The 18336-nt window shown below is 36.7% G+C and overlaps 1 protein-coding gene across 4 annotated transcripts in view; it reads right to left on the reverse strand.

Moving 5' to 3' along the window:
* RUBCN (rubicon autophagy regulator) overlaps nucleotides 1-11214 on the reverse strand; it is a 38660-nt gene extending 27446 nt beyond the window's left edge. For all 4 annotated transcript variants that reach the window (XM_063442823.1, XM_063442821.1, XM_063442822.1 and 1 more), the window contains exons 1-3: nucleotides 11131-11214; nucleotides 4107-4260; nucleotides 761-844 (exon numbers count right to left, since the gene is read on the reverse strand). In XM_063442823.1, coding sequence (XP_063298893.1) covers nucleotides 761-844; nucleotides 4107-4260; nucleotides 11131-11168 — 276 coding nt within the window. In that variant the 5' untranslated portion in view covers nucleotides 11169-11214. The remainder of the gene's footprint in view (nucleotides 1-760; nucleotides 845-4106; nucleotides 4261-11130) is intronic.
* Nucleotides 11215-18336: the final 7122 nt, after the last annotated feature.

The following is an 18336-nucleotide window of genomic DNA, read 5'->3' on the forward strand; positions in this document are numbered from 1 at the left end:
TCAGACAGAAGAAAATGAAGTGGACAATACTTTGACATCTTCAAATCGAGGATATAAAAAACATTTTAAAAAAAATCCTTGCTAGCCAAAAAAAACTCATTTTTTATAACTCTCAATTGTATGATTATGAAGTTCTCAGAATATAATCTTAGTGAGCTAGCTCAGGGGATAGAGCTCCAGCAGTATCTCAAGTTGCAAGACTGACTCCTGGCAGCGTCAAATTGGCCTTGTGAACTTCTAAACTCGAATAAACGAATGTTATAAAATCAGATAAGATATAAACACCTGGACAGAATTGGAAACCAACTAGATTCAAACTGACTTTGACGATAACAATAACAACAACATTATTAATTATTATTACTGCTATTACTACTACTAGGCTGAAGAAACGCCCTTAGCAAAGAGGCGTGCCCAATGATGCATCTGACCAAATTTATAGTAATTTTATAAATGTCTATGACATACTTTAAGGTTTTTCTTGCTTTATTTTGGTTTGTATTTTTTGTTTGCGGACTTCAAAAAAAAATAAAAAATTGTCACAATGACATGTCCTAATAATACATTTCTGTACACATGGCACTACAGAATGAATTAATTTACATACGTTGTCTACCAAAACGTGTAAACTAAAAGTAATCTATTAAGAACAAGAAAAAAAAAATGAAATAAACTAAGACAACCAGTTACTTATATTTAGCCAAAATTGGGAAAGTGACAGTTCTTTAAAGTTCTGTGTTTACCCAGTACATGGGCCTACCTGTTCCACTTGGGGAGAAAGATTTGGCCCGATTCGCTGACTGCTCTTAACAAAATTCCAGTAGTCCTGCTGCTTACAATAAACCTGCCAGAAGAACAAAACAGGATTTACAGAACTCTGCATTTCAGAGGCAATATGGAACAGATTAACATAATCATGTAGATTAGAAACACAACAGTTGACAAGATGGAAAGATTGTTTATTAGATTCAAGATTTTCCTGGATCACGATTTTATGAATCCAGGTAGGAGAGAGTTATTAATCAAACACTGTAGCCACACAACTGAAAAAAGGGAAATGGATGTTCTAAGCATCAAAACAACTGTAACTTAATGAAGCAGTTTACTATGTAGATCATGCATAGTCTAATCTGACTACTTAGAAGATAAATCACTTTTATTTCTGTTTATACAGCCCTAGCCACTTCTCTCCAGGCTGTGATTTAGACAGCCTTATCTACTACTCTGTTAGTTGAACTTTAATCATACACAGCAGGCTATTGCAGGCTCTAGCCAGGCAGAGGCAACCTTCGGCACTCCAGATGTTTTGGACTACACCTCCCATGATTCTTTGCCAGCATTATAGGTGTAAGAGCATTATGGGGGATGTAGTCCACAACATCTGCAGTGCCGAAGGTTGCCTATTCCTGCTCTAGGCTATTAAATGTTGCCTACTTTGGTACTTCCTCGAGTGGCTGTGAAGACGCAGCCACATGTTAGTAAGTGGTGGAGGTTTGAGCAGATTCAAATGGCCTGAAAGTTGGTCGGTTGTCTACTTATTTTTTTAAAATTGACCACTTCCAAATCCATGAACTGACTTACTGGACCAAAATATCTATTCAGGTTTTCCCCAATCACACTAACAAACGGTTTTTAATACTCTATATTAGTGATCGATCAATTATTGGTTCGGTCAATAAAACTAGCCGATATTCTGCATTCTGGCAATCTACACAGAGACATTGGACTACTAGGAAGTGGCAAATCAAATTTTAGGATTACAGTACTACAACACTTTATATTTGCCATCTCCTCCTGCACAAACCCACATTTAAGGTTGGGTTTAAATGATGTTGTACTAGATTGACAAAGCAAGGTTTTTATGACATTTCTTATAAAACGTCTACTGCATGAGTTTTATATACAAGGGCACAGTGTTACCGTTTCATTATGATTCATGGTGAAAAAGGAGCTTTTTAGAATTCTCCTATCACGTTTGAACCCACTAGCTCTGTGTGAATTGATGGTGTTACAGGCAGCCCTGTTAATTTTTGATAGAAGGTGTCTCCTACTGATCAATTAGCATCAAATATACTGTTTTCAATAATGTATTACTGGAAAATAAGACATTTCCAAGAATAATAGCATTTATCTGTACAGCTTATATTCAAACACTTTATGTATTCACCAATATTGCACTCTTTGCTCATACTACTCTGCCCATCCAACTGCTCTAAGCAGGGCTCTCTGTCATGCTGCCTTTTCACTATCTTTGCAGACCACATTATATCGTTTTCCTGGTATGTAAAATCACAAATCTTCTCTAGGGACTGCATAATCACCATTGCTGCTTCATTTATAATACTAATGCGCCAACCATGGCGCCTTCCCTGAAACTCAAAATCCTTTAGAATTTTGATCGAATTAAAGTGCAATGTTTAATTTTCTATACAATAGAATGGTGATATTTTGGAATTTCTATATTATATTTATCTTCTTGTTATCGGATTCATTGTCTAGGGAATAAGTATAAATTAACCCGGTTGTCAAGAAAGGGGCAAAAAGGGCCACTGATTTAATCATTGTTTCTATTGTCTCTATGATGCCCAGGCAGTTTAGAAGGAAATTATGTCAATTATAGTTAGTAGAGTATAGTTCATTATTTTTTAAGTTAACCAACCTTTAATGTGTGTACTATTTAATTTGTAAATAGTAATCTACCAAGCACGGAACGTGGCTTACTGACAGGGTAATAGGAGTGTGAATGCTGTCAGCAATCACACTCCTTTTAGTAACAGCACTGTACACGCTAAGATCTTACTGATCCCAGTATGCACTGGCTGCCTGAGAGTAATCGGAGTGTGTTTGCTGTCAGCATGTTCGGTTAATGACAGATTTGTATAGAAATTGTGTTACTTTTTTCAACTCTTTAAATGCGTCCGATAATTGGTATCAGCTCTGGAAAAAGATTGGTTGGCTGCTACCCTATATAGTTATAAGGCTCTGTAGAGCTAAAAACAAAAAGATAACCCACCCCCCCCCCCCCATACCAAATTATTAATACAGAGTAGTCTCTGGATAGACCATGCCATGCTTATTCAAACCTATCTCTTCCTACTTTTAGGTATTGATTCCATTCTTTATACTCCTGTAAAAAATTACTTGGCTTCAGTTTCTCTGGCTCTCTTTTCCTTTAAATGAGCTTCTTACCTCTCTATCCAGACTGTTCCCCTTTCTTACTGAGGAGCCTCGGAAACAAAAAGAACTGTGCTATGCTGCCATTCTTCTTATTTTACGCTTTATTACCGTTGCATTACGGATTCAATAAATTCGTGCATAATCATCAGAATTTCTGCAGTTCTTACACTACTGCAATTTAGGGGGGAAAATCCCGTGTGGAGAAAACTCAATATGTGCATCATCACATGCAGGTGATAATCCGATCAAGTAACGTTCTTCTTGTTTGATTTAATTTTAACAAGTAACAGACAGCATGAGGACAATAAAAAATAAGATTATTGGCAACGTGAGGTATATACACTATATTGGTATGATTATGTATTTACGGAGTGAAAACATTTCCCCAATTCATTAGAAAGCCGTAGAAAAATGCAATACTGAAGGATATACCATGGTCTTCTCTCATTTAATCTAGGGCAGGGGGATATGAAAAATGTAGCCTAACGCAGCCAATAGAGTACTCTGAACCTGTGAATTGGAAGTCTAAACATAGCATCACCATCTATTAGACCAGGGGTAGGTCGGCACTTCAGATGATGTAGACTACATGTCAAATAATGCTCCAAACACCCATAACGCTGACAAAGCATTAGGGGAAATGTAGTCCCACAACATCTAGAGTGCCGAATGTAGACATTAAAAGTACTTTAAGAAGCCTGCAATCAGTCACTCCAGCCTTTCACTAGAGGAAATAGCAATTTATGATACAAACACAGGAAGGAGAGGTCTCCTAAATTTTAACTGAAATGTTCAAAATTTTAACACTATGGAAGGAAACATATCACTCATATTTGAACATCCTGCCTCCATATACATGTATACTCTATACCTACTAATTCCTGATGGTCTCATTATAACAATGCTGCAGACAGTGATAATATTAGTACCTGGTCGTTGATTAGGCCATGCTGAAGAATGCTGCTCATATCCCGACAGAGCCTCTGCAGGCCGCCATATTTTGACCACACATTGCGGCTGTTACCAGACACCAACCCTTCCACTGTGGTTTTAAGATTGTCCAGAAGTCTCCAGTGTTCAGCCCTGCAATGGTCAGATATACAGCCGTGAATTTCTCAGTGGATGGGGAAAATAAAACAGACAAGAACAGGAAAGATGATAACAACTTTGCTGACACTGCAGCCAAGTCACAATTTTAGTCCTTGCGATTCTAATTTAGGCTATGTTGCATGACACAACTTGACATTGGCAGTATTACTGTGATATTAATTACTGCTGAACTGAGCATTAAGAGTCTGGGTTTTGGGGTTTAATTATAATTTAACTCCTCCTGTTAACACCTGGCACCAACTGTATCAACAGAATAAATCTCAATCTCAGTGTATTCAAGCAGAACATGTGGAAGTGAAACCATAAAGAGAGAATAATATAATGAGCAAAATCGGTGTGTACTTTTTGGTAATAACTTTCCCCCCAGAGCTAAGCTTTGCATTGAACATATGAATAACACCAACAAGTGAGGACAGCTGTAAAATAGGGGAGAAAAAAAAAAAACTGATAAATTAAACGGTGTTCAAATAAACTAAAAAGAATATTTATGAAACGGGTTTTAAAAGACTTTGTGCTGAATCTTCATGACCATTTATGTGTTTTGAATATTTTAGTAAATTAATGATGAGGTCCTCCCTCTTTACTTATTTTTAAGTAAGTTTACTGTATCAGTGTTAGATTCTACTTCCACAACCGCCCAGGGAGATTTTGGGATCTAATTGTTCTAACCACGATCTTTTGTTTTATTTTAACAGTTACTCTATGTACCATGACCACTTCACTGGTGCCAGTAGTCTGTGAGTGCAGAGTTTTGCTACGAAATGTACATACAGAGATTACCCCCTTAGTTGAGGGTTGGCTAATGTCAATTATGTACAAAATTGCCATCTAACATCAGCATGCACAGCATCCTGAAGCCAGACACTCAATGGTGGCTACTCTACCCCTCCCCCTCCCCCCCCTTCCCCCTTTGCTCACTCCTCTGTGTAATCTCCATGACGATAGGGAGCAACTTTAACCGAGGAGTAGAGGTCTTAAAGAAGAATTTGGCCTTGGCACTTAAATGGAAGTTTTAGCATATCTTTACAATAGGGGGACCACCTCAGTAAGGTTTATCCATTACTCAATGCCAACTCTGTTCTCCATTCTCCTCTGGCGAGGAAAGGAGAACTTGGACGCAGCAACAGAACAGAGTTAAGGGTCTCTTAATTATTTATTATTACATTTGGGGGGACAGCAGACCGCTGCAGAAAGAGTGAGTCCAACCAAAATCGAGTGTTAGAGTAATCCTTTAATGTATTTTGATTCTTTCCTCAAAGAACAGTGACATTAAAAGGGACATGCATCACTTGACAATTATTTAAAATCAGAAATCAAACACTTCAAAACAAATATTCAAACAAAAATAAAGCAAGAAAAACTTTCAAAAGTATGTAGTAAAAATGTATAAACTTACTACAAACTTGGTCAGATTGCAATATTGGGCACGCCTCTCAGCTAGGAGCATTCCTTTAGCCTCCCCTGCCTTCTTTTACACACCCATCTGAGTTTCACACGAGACTGAAACAGTGCATCATTGCGCAGCAGCAAAATAAAGAAACCCAATACTGTAGCCTGCTCTGCCTGAATCACACTGACCGGTCACATTTACTACCTTTTTTTCAGCCTGCAGAGTGAGGCAACTGTCTACTTCAAAGCTAGAACTTTTGAATGAGACCGTTGCCTCTCAAAGTGATGCATGTCCCTTTTCAAATAAGATATGATTCAGTCCCAAAATCAAAAAACAAGTGTGAAGAAAAAAACAAAACGAAAAACACACATAAAGTAACAAACAAAAACATATATTATTATTATTATTATTATTAATGTTACTTCCCATAGCACCATGTTAAACATTAATGCACAGTTTAATCTTTATTTCTCATGGGGGAAAATACATTTTATTTTCAGACCGGAATAATAAGTAGCCCAGGAACATGAAAGGATTTACAGTGTCTACAGACTTGCTATTTACACTCAGCATGCTGAACGTTTTTTTTTTTTTTTTTACTTTTCTAAACATACCATTGGCAAATAAACACTGAAAGAATGTAGTTGTACAAAAAGAGACCTAATCAAATAAAGACATATATTGCAGATCTTTTTTCTTCTGGCACTTTAAATGATTAAACAAGGAATTTCCATTGATTAGTCAGTCAGAGAAAGGTATTCAGCACCATTGTGTAATGCACCATTAGCAGGTTATGAGTGTAGTTTAAAGTACTGTAAGTTAACTATGACGTCTAATCCCTGGGTTAACATTTAAAGGAACACTCCAAACACCATAACCACTACAGCCCTCTTTAGTTGTCTTATTGGCTGAGAGCATCAGATAAATGCTGACTTACCTCAATGCTACAGCTTCTGGCAGTAGACGAGGAGGTAACAAGGGTAAGCGGTCAAACTGTTTACAACTAGTCTTCTACTAACCTTTGGAGTGCGTCACCACACTCATGGAACCAGCTGATGTAGTGGTTATGATACTTAGAGTGTTCCTTTAATTCCCCTCTTCTTTGAAGCACAGCTGTATTCCAGCGGTATTCCTGGCACAATAGATTGCCCTGCCGCTCTCCCCCCTCCCCCACCTCCTCTACCAGGTAAAAATGTCCCTTGACACTGTGTCAACCCTCCACCCCCTCCTCCATCCCGCGACAAGCGCGCGCTGGAGACCTCCCTATAGGTTATCACTGAATCAATGCTTTTCTATGGGAACAAAAAAATCTGACGCTGGATGTCCTCATGCACAGCGTGAGGACGTCCAGCGTCAGATATCAGACCAAAGGTCTATTACAATCCAGGAAGCCCTCTAGTGGCTGTCTGGTAGACATCCACTGGAGGTAGTGTTGCGATTTCTCTGGAACTACAATGTTTAACATTGCAGCATTAAGGGCAATAGGGACACTGTACCCAGACCACTTCAATGAGTTGACGTGGTCTGGGTGCTTACAGTGTTCCTTTAACCCCTTAAGGACACATGATGTGTGACATGTCATGATTCCCTTTTATTCCAGAAGTTTGGTCCTTAAGGAACAAAATATAGCCATGGTTATAGAAACACAAGATGGAGTAATTGTTGCCCATGCCATCAATGTTTCCATTTATTTTATTGCAAATGACACATAACAAACAAATAAAATGACTTGTAAAACACTTCTTAGTAACAAATCTTGCAATCATTGTTCAAAGAAGGACGAAAATCTAATGATTATTTTAGTGTTAATGCATTGTGGTTGTGAAATGATTGAGTACAGCCTTGCTTGACCCTTGCTTGTTACGCGTTAGTCATAATTTATTTGTATTTTTACATAACCATACAGTATTGAGTCAATACCTAACCTTAAAATAGTAACCAATGTCTAAAAAGTAGGTCCAAATCGAAAATTACATGAGATGGGGATTTTTAATGGGATGCAAAAGAGGGGTGGTTTTTGTTAAAATAAAATTGGAAGTTGTATGTTATGAGGATATAAATTACAATACTATTTGGCAGGGAACAGTGGAACTCTAAATGTGAGTGTTATGTGACTGGTGTTAGATAAATATAGTAACAGTATACAGGGAGGGGGAGAGGGTAACATGGGGAAACACAGAGTTGGATAGAGGTGGTGACTATGTCTTGCAGGGCTACTCCAAGTATCATAACCACTACAGACTGCTGTAATGGTTATGCTGCAAGGAGAACCCTGGCCCGGTTTCCAGTAACGGGAAACCATTTTGCAAAGGTTTAACCTCTAATCTGGGTCCTTGCTGGGAGCAGAGGCTTTTTGCAGCTCTGGTCACGTTCATCTGGCTTCTGCAGAAGCCAAACACATTGCCATTCATTTGCTGAGAGTGTCACTGAAGTTGTCATGGTACATGGTGTAACCTTTTAAAGAGGCAATTTCTGGGAACTACAATACAGTTACTATTTGAACTAAAGAAGGAGCCATTGGTGGATCCATGGAGTTAGGTAGGTGTCAAGGGAAAGGCCTTGTGGAGGGAGCATCATGTTTATTTTGGGATCAGTATGACATCAAGCCACTGTGTCTCAGTCTAAATTTCAACAGGGTTATTCACTAAATCATGACTTGCTGGGAATTCAGCAGTGAATTTTAAAAACTTTAGGCCAAAGCAAGAGATTAGAAACATTCTTCAACAGCTATTTTAGCCTAAAATATAACATTCCTGATTAATTCCCATCAATCTGAAAATGGTAACTAACCCTGAGAGAATATTGACAAAATTATTCACCCACATGTGAACTGTCAATCATTCAAAGTGAATTTACAAATTTAGGCCAAAAAAGCCAAAATGAAAACATAACAAACTTGAATAATTTTCCAATCTGGTTACTGGGGCCTATAATTTGAAATTCAATTTAATTTTTTTTTTTTTTTTTTACAAAACTCCAAATTAGCAAACTGAATGAACACTAGAATTGTAGGAATACAAATGTGTATTCCTAATGCTATAGGGCAAATTGGAACGCTTAGATGACCGGGCCCCACAAAGGTTAAAAAGGTGAATTTACTTACCTTTTCTCCCTCACAATGTTGGTCTCCGTTGTGCCACTAACTCTTTTGCCAAGATCATCGATGATCTTAGCCAATGCTTTCCAATAGGAAAGTATTAGGAAGCTAATGTGCATGCGCGGTAAAACGCTGCGCTAGTCAGATGCTCTCTCTGATACCACAGAGTTTTACTCTGCTATTTCTATAGAAGCACCTCTAGTGGCTGTCTGAGTGACAGACACTAGACGCATTTTAACTCTGCAATAAAAAAAAAACCTGTAAGGCCCTGGTTCTTCTTAAACAAACGTCAGTTACTTTGACCATTAAGAGTTCTCCTTTGTTATCCTACTAATCAGGGGTAGGCAACCTTCGGCACTCCAGATGTTTTGGACTACATCTCCCATAATTACACCCATAATGCTGGCAAAGCATCATGGGACGTGTAGTCCAAAACATCTGTAGTGTGGAAGGTTGCCTATGCCTGCACAAGATCATCAAAAACACGATTAAGCACGGTTTACTCAGTCCTTTAGTAAAATGAATCTGGCAGGTCACATTACTAACAAGATGGCTGTCACTTCAAATGGTAATTATCCAAATAACAGGGTGTGTATATTTCATTACAGTTCTGCACATAGAACCAGATAATCAAGCTAGTATGAAGTTACTTAGCGGACAGCTTTAAACTGTTAGCAGCCAGAAAAGCAAAAAACACTATATAGTTTATTTCCTTAATGCCTAGCTAACTAAAAAGGAGAATTCGAGAACTCTCATTACTACCATTTTCAGAAAAGAACTTTCAGCGTTCGAGTCTTGGAATGTCGAAACAGCAAAGCGGATGTTTAAAGATAAATTATAAGATGCTGAGCAAACAGTACTCAGGAAGAGTGTTGCTGTCCTTTAAGGCCAGAGTAACTGAATTGAAAGCATAAATCACTTGGTGAATTTTCCACTTTACCTATATTGACCATAAATTTATTTTTATGTTTGAAAATGAAGGAACCTTAATTTTTCATTGCAGTTTTCTATATAACATATTGTAATAAAATACTCTTATTGCTCCTGTTAGAATGTTAATCTGAAAATGAAAGCCAAGCTGCAGGTGCTGCATTATAATATTTGTTATATTAAAATAAAATTCACTGGGGTTTCAGATTTGTTAAATTGCAGTTTTTTGACGTTATCCATTTTTTTTTTAAATTCTTTATTTTTGCTAGTTTTAGCGAGGTTAGCAAATACAATAATATAGTTCACACTTACGTGATAATAGTTGTATACAGAACATTGCGATATCTTTGGAGCTTTGAATCTAAGTAACATTGCATTAACAGCCGTACATAAGGCTTTGGAAGTCACAAATTAGGTGGCAACGGGTATGTTGGTCCTGACTATAGTTGTGCTAAGATTATATGTGATTCGAAGTTAGGTTTTTGTACTCACCTTATAAGGGTTTTTCTTTTTGTTGTTTCTTGTACATGTGTTTCAATGCCAGTTGAGTGAACGAAGAATAGCTTTAGTCCCATGGAGAATGGGAAGAGAAGTAAGGAGAAGTGACAGGAGTATAGTAGAAAGGAAGACAGAGGAGGTACAGAGAAAGTTAAAAGATAAAGGGGAAGTTCGGGTCGTAATCGTGGGTAGCGAGCAGGTCAGCAGAGCGGATGACCTTAAATTCACTTTGGATTTTCACCTTAGAAATTATGCCAATAGTTTTAAGAAACATAAAAATAATTGGCTCCTAATCAGTTAACAAATTAGCATGAAGTATGAAATAAGTTGATACTGCAGTTTGTACAAACACGGGGAATCCAAGAAGTCACTTTAACACCTGACTAAACATTACAAATACATGTTCTTCTATCAAATATTTAATATTGATGTCAGAGTTGAAAAGTATTTCAAAGTTATAACTTTTGTAAACAAAATCACTGAGCAATATACACACACTACCCAAAGACATCTAGAAGTTTAATTTTAGAGTTCTCATCATTTTTATTTTTATTTTTTTTAGCCAAAAACAAAACGTATAAAAAAAAACCAAAAACGTTTATGACTTTTTGATATGACCCTTGTTATTTTTCCTATATTTAAGCTGGGTATCCAACAATCAGATACAGGTATATAGCTACTTCTCGTGGTCTCACCTGTTAGTGAGATTATAACCTGTGGTCTAATGTTAAATATACACACAGGTGATTGTATGAGGATTCTTAATGGAACTCACTAACCATCAGTTAAATGTCTCCCCAATATAGCAATAGCCATGTATAGGTAAGTTGCTGATCATGTGCAAATTATTGCCCTTTTGGGATATGTGATAAAGAAAAGCCTATAGACCATTATCCACAGCCATTATAAGGTGAATTACAAATCTCACCAAATGGGCTCCTCCCGGTGCAGGCCACTGATCTCCATGTCCTCACCCGGTAAGCACTCTTTCCATCATACGTAAGAAAACATAATCAGCCCAACCCACTAAACAAACACTTCCTACTTCCTACTACACCCAAAAACTACAATTCCCTGCATGCCCTGCTCCGGACAGCACATTATCTGCAGTGAGGTTGGTGAACACTTGGTGCCGCTGTCACCGAAGTAACAGAAAAAAGTCTGTGCGGTAATACTGTCATAGGGATCCAGCAGCCAGCATCACAAGGAGAGGGCACCAGGCACATACATATATGCTGTATATTATATATCTGCCTTCCTGCCCTGGTCAACTAAACGGTGTTACCAGCATGAGACTCCTGCCCAGAAGATCTAATTTATAAATCTAACCAGCATTTCAGAAATGCTTGTTAAAGGAACACTACAATGATCATTTAGATTTTTAGTATATGTATGTTTTCCTTGGGGGGTATATGAAAAATCAGCTTACAAACGTTGCAGACTTATAGTTGCCAACATTTAAAAAACATTTTTAGGGACAGTTTTCAGCAGAGCAATCAAGTAAGGACTTTACAGGAGCTTTAACCTTGTCAACCAGCTTCCATAACCACATCCACTATTCCCACACTGCTATATGACAATAGAGATATAATTTATATCATTACTGATATTTCACAATATAGGCCCTCAACTGTTCTGATTTAGACGGGAAAGCAACAATGTCAGCGTCCCGTCCAAGTTTGTTCCCTGGTGTCCAGCATCTAGGAATGTTCAGCATCTGGGGCACTAGGGAACTGTCGCTGGCAAGCACAACAAAATTATCTCTGTGTTTAAGGAACTAGGACCATGCAGAGTGTTTTAGTGTTTCTTTTGGGGGTGTGGGGGTGTTTTAGGTGTTGCAAGGGGCACAAAGCTATATGTCACAAATTGTTGAGTTTTTAAAGCGGCTCTGTCACTGAACTGACTGCTCCACTGGGTGACTAGTGATTGCTCAGTGCAATTACACCCTCAGACACACACTCATACAATTTCAATCGCAGACACAAACGCATACAATTGCAGCCTCAGAACCGTACACACTGAATCATCTACATACACAAACACATACAATTAACAATGGCACCATGAGACACATACACACATTGAATTAAACCCTTAGACACACACTAATAGAATAGAATACAAAGTCACGCACATACAATCACACCCTCACAAACACACACTTATACAATTACACCGTCACACCCACACTTATACAATTACACCCTCACAAACACACTTATACAATTACACCCTCACAAACACACACTTATACAATTACACCGTCACACCCACCCTTATACAATTACACCCTCACAAACACACTTATACAATTACACCCTCACAAACACACACTTATACAATTACACCGTCACACACACTTATTCAATTACATCCTCAGAAATACACACATGAGGACTGCAGATATCTGTTGGGTTGTAACAATCTGAGCCGGAGGTAAAGTTGCAATATGCATTTTAACACAGGGCACTGGTCATAGTGCAATATTTATTATAGAAGTTCAGATTCCCCCTTCCAGTGGCTGCCGGAGAATGAAGCTTTATCCAATTATCCAATTCTATATAGTGCAAAGTTACCTTTGTCACCATTAGGTTTTATAAACAATGTATCCCATAATGCTCAGTCAGTCCATGGAAGATATTTGCCTCCCAGGCACAAACTATGAGTATTGTAACCAATATTTATTAGGGCTGCATCAAATCACAAAAATAAAGTCAGGCATTTGTGGCCTGGAGTTTCAGCTTCAGTACCGGTAGAAGCAATGTTAATCTGACCTGCTCATACATTGCAGAGCTGACTGTCCAGTCTTACCCCTTCCCACCCCTAGTGCAGACTCTGATCTACATATGACTCGTTGCCACTTTGAGTTTCTAGGTATTCCATGTAGAAGTCAAAGGGGAACATTCCTTTCAGGAAGCAATGCAAAATTTTTAACCTTCTGAGTTTAACCATGTGCCTGTTAAACACTTGCTTAAAATACAAGAGGGCACAGTGCTCTTTCTGATTGGCATTTCACTTTACCAGTTAGTTATTAATCACATTTCTCTTTCCTACGAGAATGGTGTACTTCATCCTTGATTGGTCATCAGTCAGCATCCTAAAATAGAAGCGAGTTGACATTTTGGCCTGAAATCTTTGGCAAGCAGCCAAGTGCAGCATGTTGACGAAGAAGTGGAAAAAATTAATTTTAAATACATTTTTACAAATTCTGTTAAATGCATTTTTTTTTTTTTTTATAATCTTTATTCAATTTTTTTTTCATTTTTACAGACAAACAATATCGTGTAGGACATTAAAAAATGTATAAGATTTACTTCTGGTTGACAATATATGCAGTCTAAAATTGTTTTCACATAATATACAAAGTATATCTATTTTTTATCAAAATATATCAAGCAATGCCCAGCCTTACAAACGATATACATAACACAGATACTAGCATTCACACTTTCAGAGTGAGAGATTGATAAGACCAAACAACATAACAAGTCAGGTACGCATATGGATATATATATATATATATATATATTCTTTCATAAGTATAAAACGAATAGGGACACAAACAAATAACCAACTTGTTATCATTTAGACATTATTAAGTCACCGCTCTTCTATAATATCAGTAAGTCATGTCTAAAATGGTCGTATTACCAACCATATAACAATATGTACCTAGTCATTTTTACAACAAAATATATACATCTTATATGTTATATATATATATATATATTATAAAATATTATTGTGCAGAATACCAACATGGACAAAAGGAAACAGAAAAAGGAGAATGCTTAAGTACTAAAATGCTTCAATGAGCTGTTTCTTAGTCCTCTTAGATTTGGACACTAAAGTGTGAGCCGATCTCCCATAATTCCCATACATTAATTAGTAGTTCTCTGTAAAAAAGTTATCATAAGACCTTTAAATTCAACATATTTTCATCCATATATTAATATAAATTTGTCTAACCACATTTTGTAAATTGAGCTTGCAGTATTGTTTGTAAGGTTATTTTCCATAGAAAGTTGGAATTTGATTTGGTTAATAAGATGTCTTTTTTGAAAGGGGGTGGATGTTTTCCACTTTCTAGCGATTATAATTTTGGCAGCCACAAAACAGTGATGCTATACATTTAATTTTTACTGTATTAAAATTCCAATTATGATGTAATAGAGCTAAGGCCGTGTTTTCTTCTAGTTTGTTGTTGGAAAGTTTAAAAAGAATTTCAAAGGCCCATGACCACAATAATTTCACAATCGGACACTTCCACCAAATATGTATATATGACCCCACAGATGAGCCGCATCTCCAACAAGTGTACTGTAGATGTGGGAACATCTTGGATAATCTTGAAGGGGCATAATACCATTTATATACTAATTTAAAATGACATTCAACCAGATTGAGACTGTGTACGTATTTTGTCAGATGAAACATTGAGGTACACCATTCCTTTTCCGATATTACTATATCTAGTTCTTTTTCCCAGAAATCTATAATTTTAATAGGTGTATAGCATAATTCGTTTAATAGAGAATTCGCTATTGATGTAACTTTTTTTTACCGATCTATAACAAAATATAGTTTCTAAGTGTTTAGAGATTGGAGATATAATATCAATAATAGAAGAGTGCAAATAATGTTTAATCCGTAAATAGGTAAACATTTCTCTGGATGGTAATTGATAAGTGTCTACAATCTGTTGAAATGGAATCAATCTATTGTCTACCATAATATCTGATATGTTGTCTATACCATGATTAATCCAACTATTTAACGAGAGGTCAGCTACATTCTGTTCAATTACAGCCAGAGAACAAGTCTTTGGTATCTTATTTACATAACCCAACAATTTTTTTAATTTCTTGCCATATAATTAATAATTGACTAAGTATATTAGATTTAATATGAGCATAGAATTGAGATTTACCCTGTAATTCTTTCCAAATAAGGTATTGCAGTTTATTAGGCAAAACAGCCTGTGATTCTAATATATACCAGGGTTCATCAACATATTGTGGGTCTTGTAGATAGTAAATATGTCTTATGATGTTGGCATAGTATATATAGGTAATATTAGGAAAATTTAGTCCCCCCTTCGTCAATTTTTTAGACAATGTTTTAAGGCCAAGTCTCGGTTTTTTATTTTTCCATATGAACTTAGAAAAAGACGATTGAATCAAATTTAACCAAATCTTTGGTATTTTAAGGGGTACCAAAGAGAAAAAATAGGACCACTGCGGTAATATATATTAATTAATAATGTTAATTCTCCCTATCCAGGTTGTCTGGAAAAATGTTCAATTTTTTTAATTTATAATTCGTATCTTTAATCAATCTCAGAATATTTTTCTCCATTATATCGTCTATGCATGCCGGTATAACAATCCCAAGATATACTATTTCCATGTTGGTCCAAATAAAATTATATGTATCAGATAGCCTCTTAACCACAGTATTTTGTATATTAATATGCATGGCAACAGATTTCGAAATATTCAGCTTGAAATTGGAGACCAAGCTATAGGTTTCAATTTCTCGGATGAGAAAGGGCAAGGATGTCTCAGGGGAGGTAAGTGAGATCAAAGCATCATCCGCATAAAGTGATATTTTTATTTCCGTATGTCTCGTAGGAAATCCCTTTATATTTGAGTTATTCCTTATACTGATATCAAGAGGCTCTAGCGTAAGAATATATAGGAGTGGGGATAATGGACACCCCTGTCTGGTGCCATTTCCAAGAGAAAACCATCCAGCTGAAATATTAGGGCCCACTGTTCTAGCAGAAGGTTTAGAATACAATGCCATAATTGCGTTGCAAATCTTACCCTGAAAACCAAAAGCTCGCAACACCCCCTTAAGATATCCCCACCCGACCCTGTCAAACGCTTTCTCGGCGTCTAAAGACAGGGTCAGGAGGGGAATATCATGTCTATGAGCCATATCCAGTATATCTATCAGTCTTCAAGTATTAGAAGATATGCGACCAGGGACGAACCCAATTTGATCTGGGTGTATCAATTTATCAATAACGGTTTTTAATCTAGCGGCAATAATTGCAGAATAGATCTTCATATCCACATTTATTAAAGCTATGGGTCTATCATTTTTTGGATCACTAGGGTCCTTGTTGATTTTTAAGATAGGACATTTTATTAGACTGGAGAAGTTCTTTGGGGAATGAATTATTTTCCATAATCTCATTAAACATGTCCTTTAGAGGGGTTACCAATACAGATTTCATATATTTATAAAATGCATTTGTAAAGCCGTCAGGGCCAGGGGTTTTATTCCAAGGTAATTTTTCAATTTGTTGTTGTACTTCTTCACAAGTAAATGGCATATTCAAATACACTAAATCTTGTGAGGAACTTTTTGGAATCTGGATGTTTTCTAAGTATTTTTGGATGTCTGTCTGGAGGGGAATATCCTTAAGATTATATAATTGTTTGTAAAACCAATTTGAGATGGAGAGGAATAAATATTATGACCGTCAATTAATTTTTCCACTCTATTTCTCGCTTGGTGCATTTGTAATCTTTTTGTCAAATTTTTTGAGGCTCTATTACCCATATGATAATAATTTAATTTTAATTTGTTTATATTTATTTTAATTATCTGTTCTTCTTTGAGATTAATTTGTTTTTGTATTTCTTTTAATAAAGCTCTTGATTCCGCAGAGAATTGTTTTTTATTTAAATTAGAAAGCCGATAATATTCTATATATAAATCTGACAGAGACTGTCCATTATTTTTCTTAAAAATATGTCCCATTTTAATCAAGTAACCTCTTGTCACGACTTTTTGTGTACACCAATTAATCGCACAAGAAGCATCTTGTGAATGGTTTTCTTCAAAAAAATAAGTTAATAAATGCATTTTATTTTTAATGTTCATACATCATACATGTTTTAAAGGAATGTCAATTTTCACATGGCGCGTTTATTTAAAGCTTCTTTACAGGATGAGTTATTAATACTTGGGTCACATGCCAAATTCACCATGTTTTCCTGGACAGACATCACTGAGGCTAATGGATGACAGCACATAAAAAGCGCTATCCTGTCGTACGGAGTATTACATTACTCAGGATAGGAAATCATTTAATTAATAATAAATCATTCATTTCCCAAACATAATATAAATCTCCATCTAATAACAGGAGAGGGAGGAGGCGGAGGTGTAGTCAATTAATGTCATACACATCCTGCCTGTCTCTAAACAGAGGGCATGTCATCCTGGCAAGCTTTTTGTGCAAGATGATAGACTGCATGAGAGAGCTGTCTAGCAGGGCTGCTCATAAATCCTACTGAAGTCCTCATATCTGGTTTTAAATGCCTGCAGTACAAAGAAAAGCTAAATGGTTTGTTCACCTATGTTAGAGTCCTTCACATGTTTCATTCCTCCTTCTGAGCAAACTAAGCTGAGGTCAGGTAAAGCTTTATTTATAGACACGGGGCTCCTGCGGGTCTAACAAGCTATTGACAGAGCAGGAGATAAATTCTAAATTACACAGAATTATAAGCTTTAAATAACTGAAATGAAGTGTTTAGGAAGGCTGTGCAAGTCACACGCAGGGACGTGTGACTAGGGCTGCATGAACAGAAACAACAATGATTGAACTCCAAACTGGCAGAGAATTGAGCAGTGAGACTGCAGGGGTATGATCTATACATCAAAACTGCCTTATTAAACTAAAGTTGGTTTGGTGTCTATAGTGTCCCTTTAAAGAAAGAAATTATATTGAGAGAGAGAGAGAGAGAGAGAGAGAGAGAGAGAGTGTGTGTGTGTGTGTATATCTGCCAGTTAATGCCAGTGTGTGTACACACAACTGGGAGAGCCATCACTCCAATATCTCATTCCAGCTTCCTCACATACAATAGAAAACCAATAAAGGAGCCACATCACCAAAGCTGAATATCAAAGAGGTCTTAACAAAGACCCTGAAGTTGGGTTAAAAATGACCTGTTCCACACAGGTGGAATAAACCTCTTTGACATATACCTTTGATGTTGCGGCTCCATTATTATTGGTTTTCTACTGAATGTTTGTCAGTAAGTGTGTCTGTCAGTGTCAAATCATTGAGAGTGTGGGTTTCAGTGCCCTCTGTGTGTAACTATTATGTTGGTATTAT

Source organism: Pelobates fuscus, chromosome 2 (genome assembly GCF_036172605.1).
Source record: "Pelobates fuscus isolate aPelFus1 chromosome 2, aPelFus1.pri, whole genome shotgun sequence".
Classification (NCBI taxonomy): Eukaryota; Metazoa; Chordata; class Amphibia; order Anura; family Pelobatidae; genus Pelobates; species Pelobates fuscus.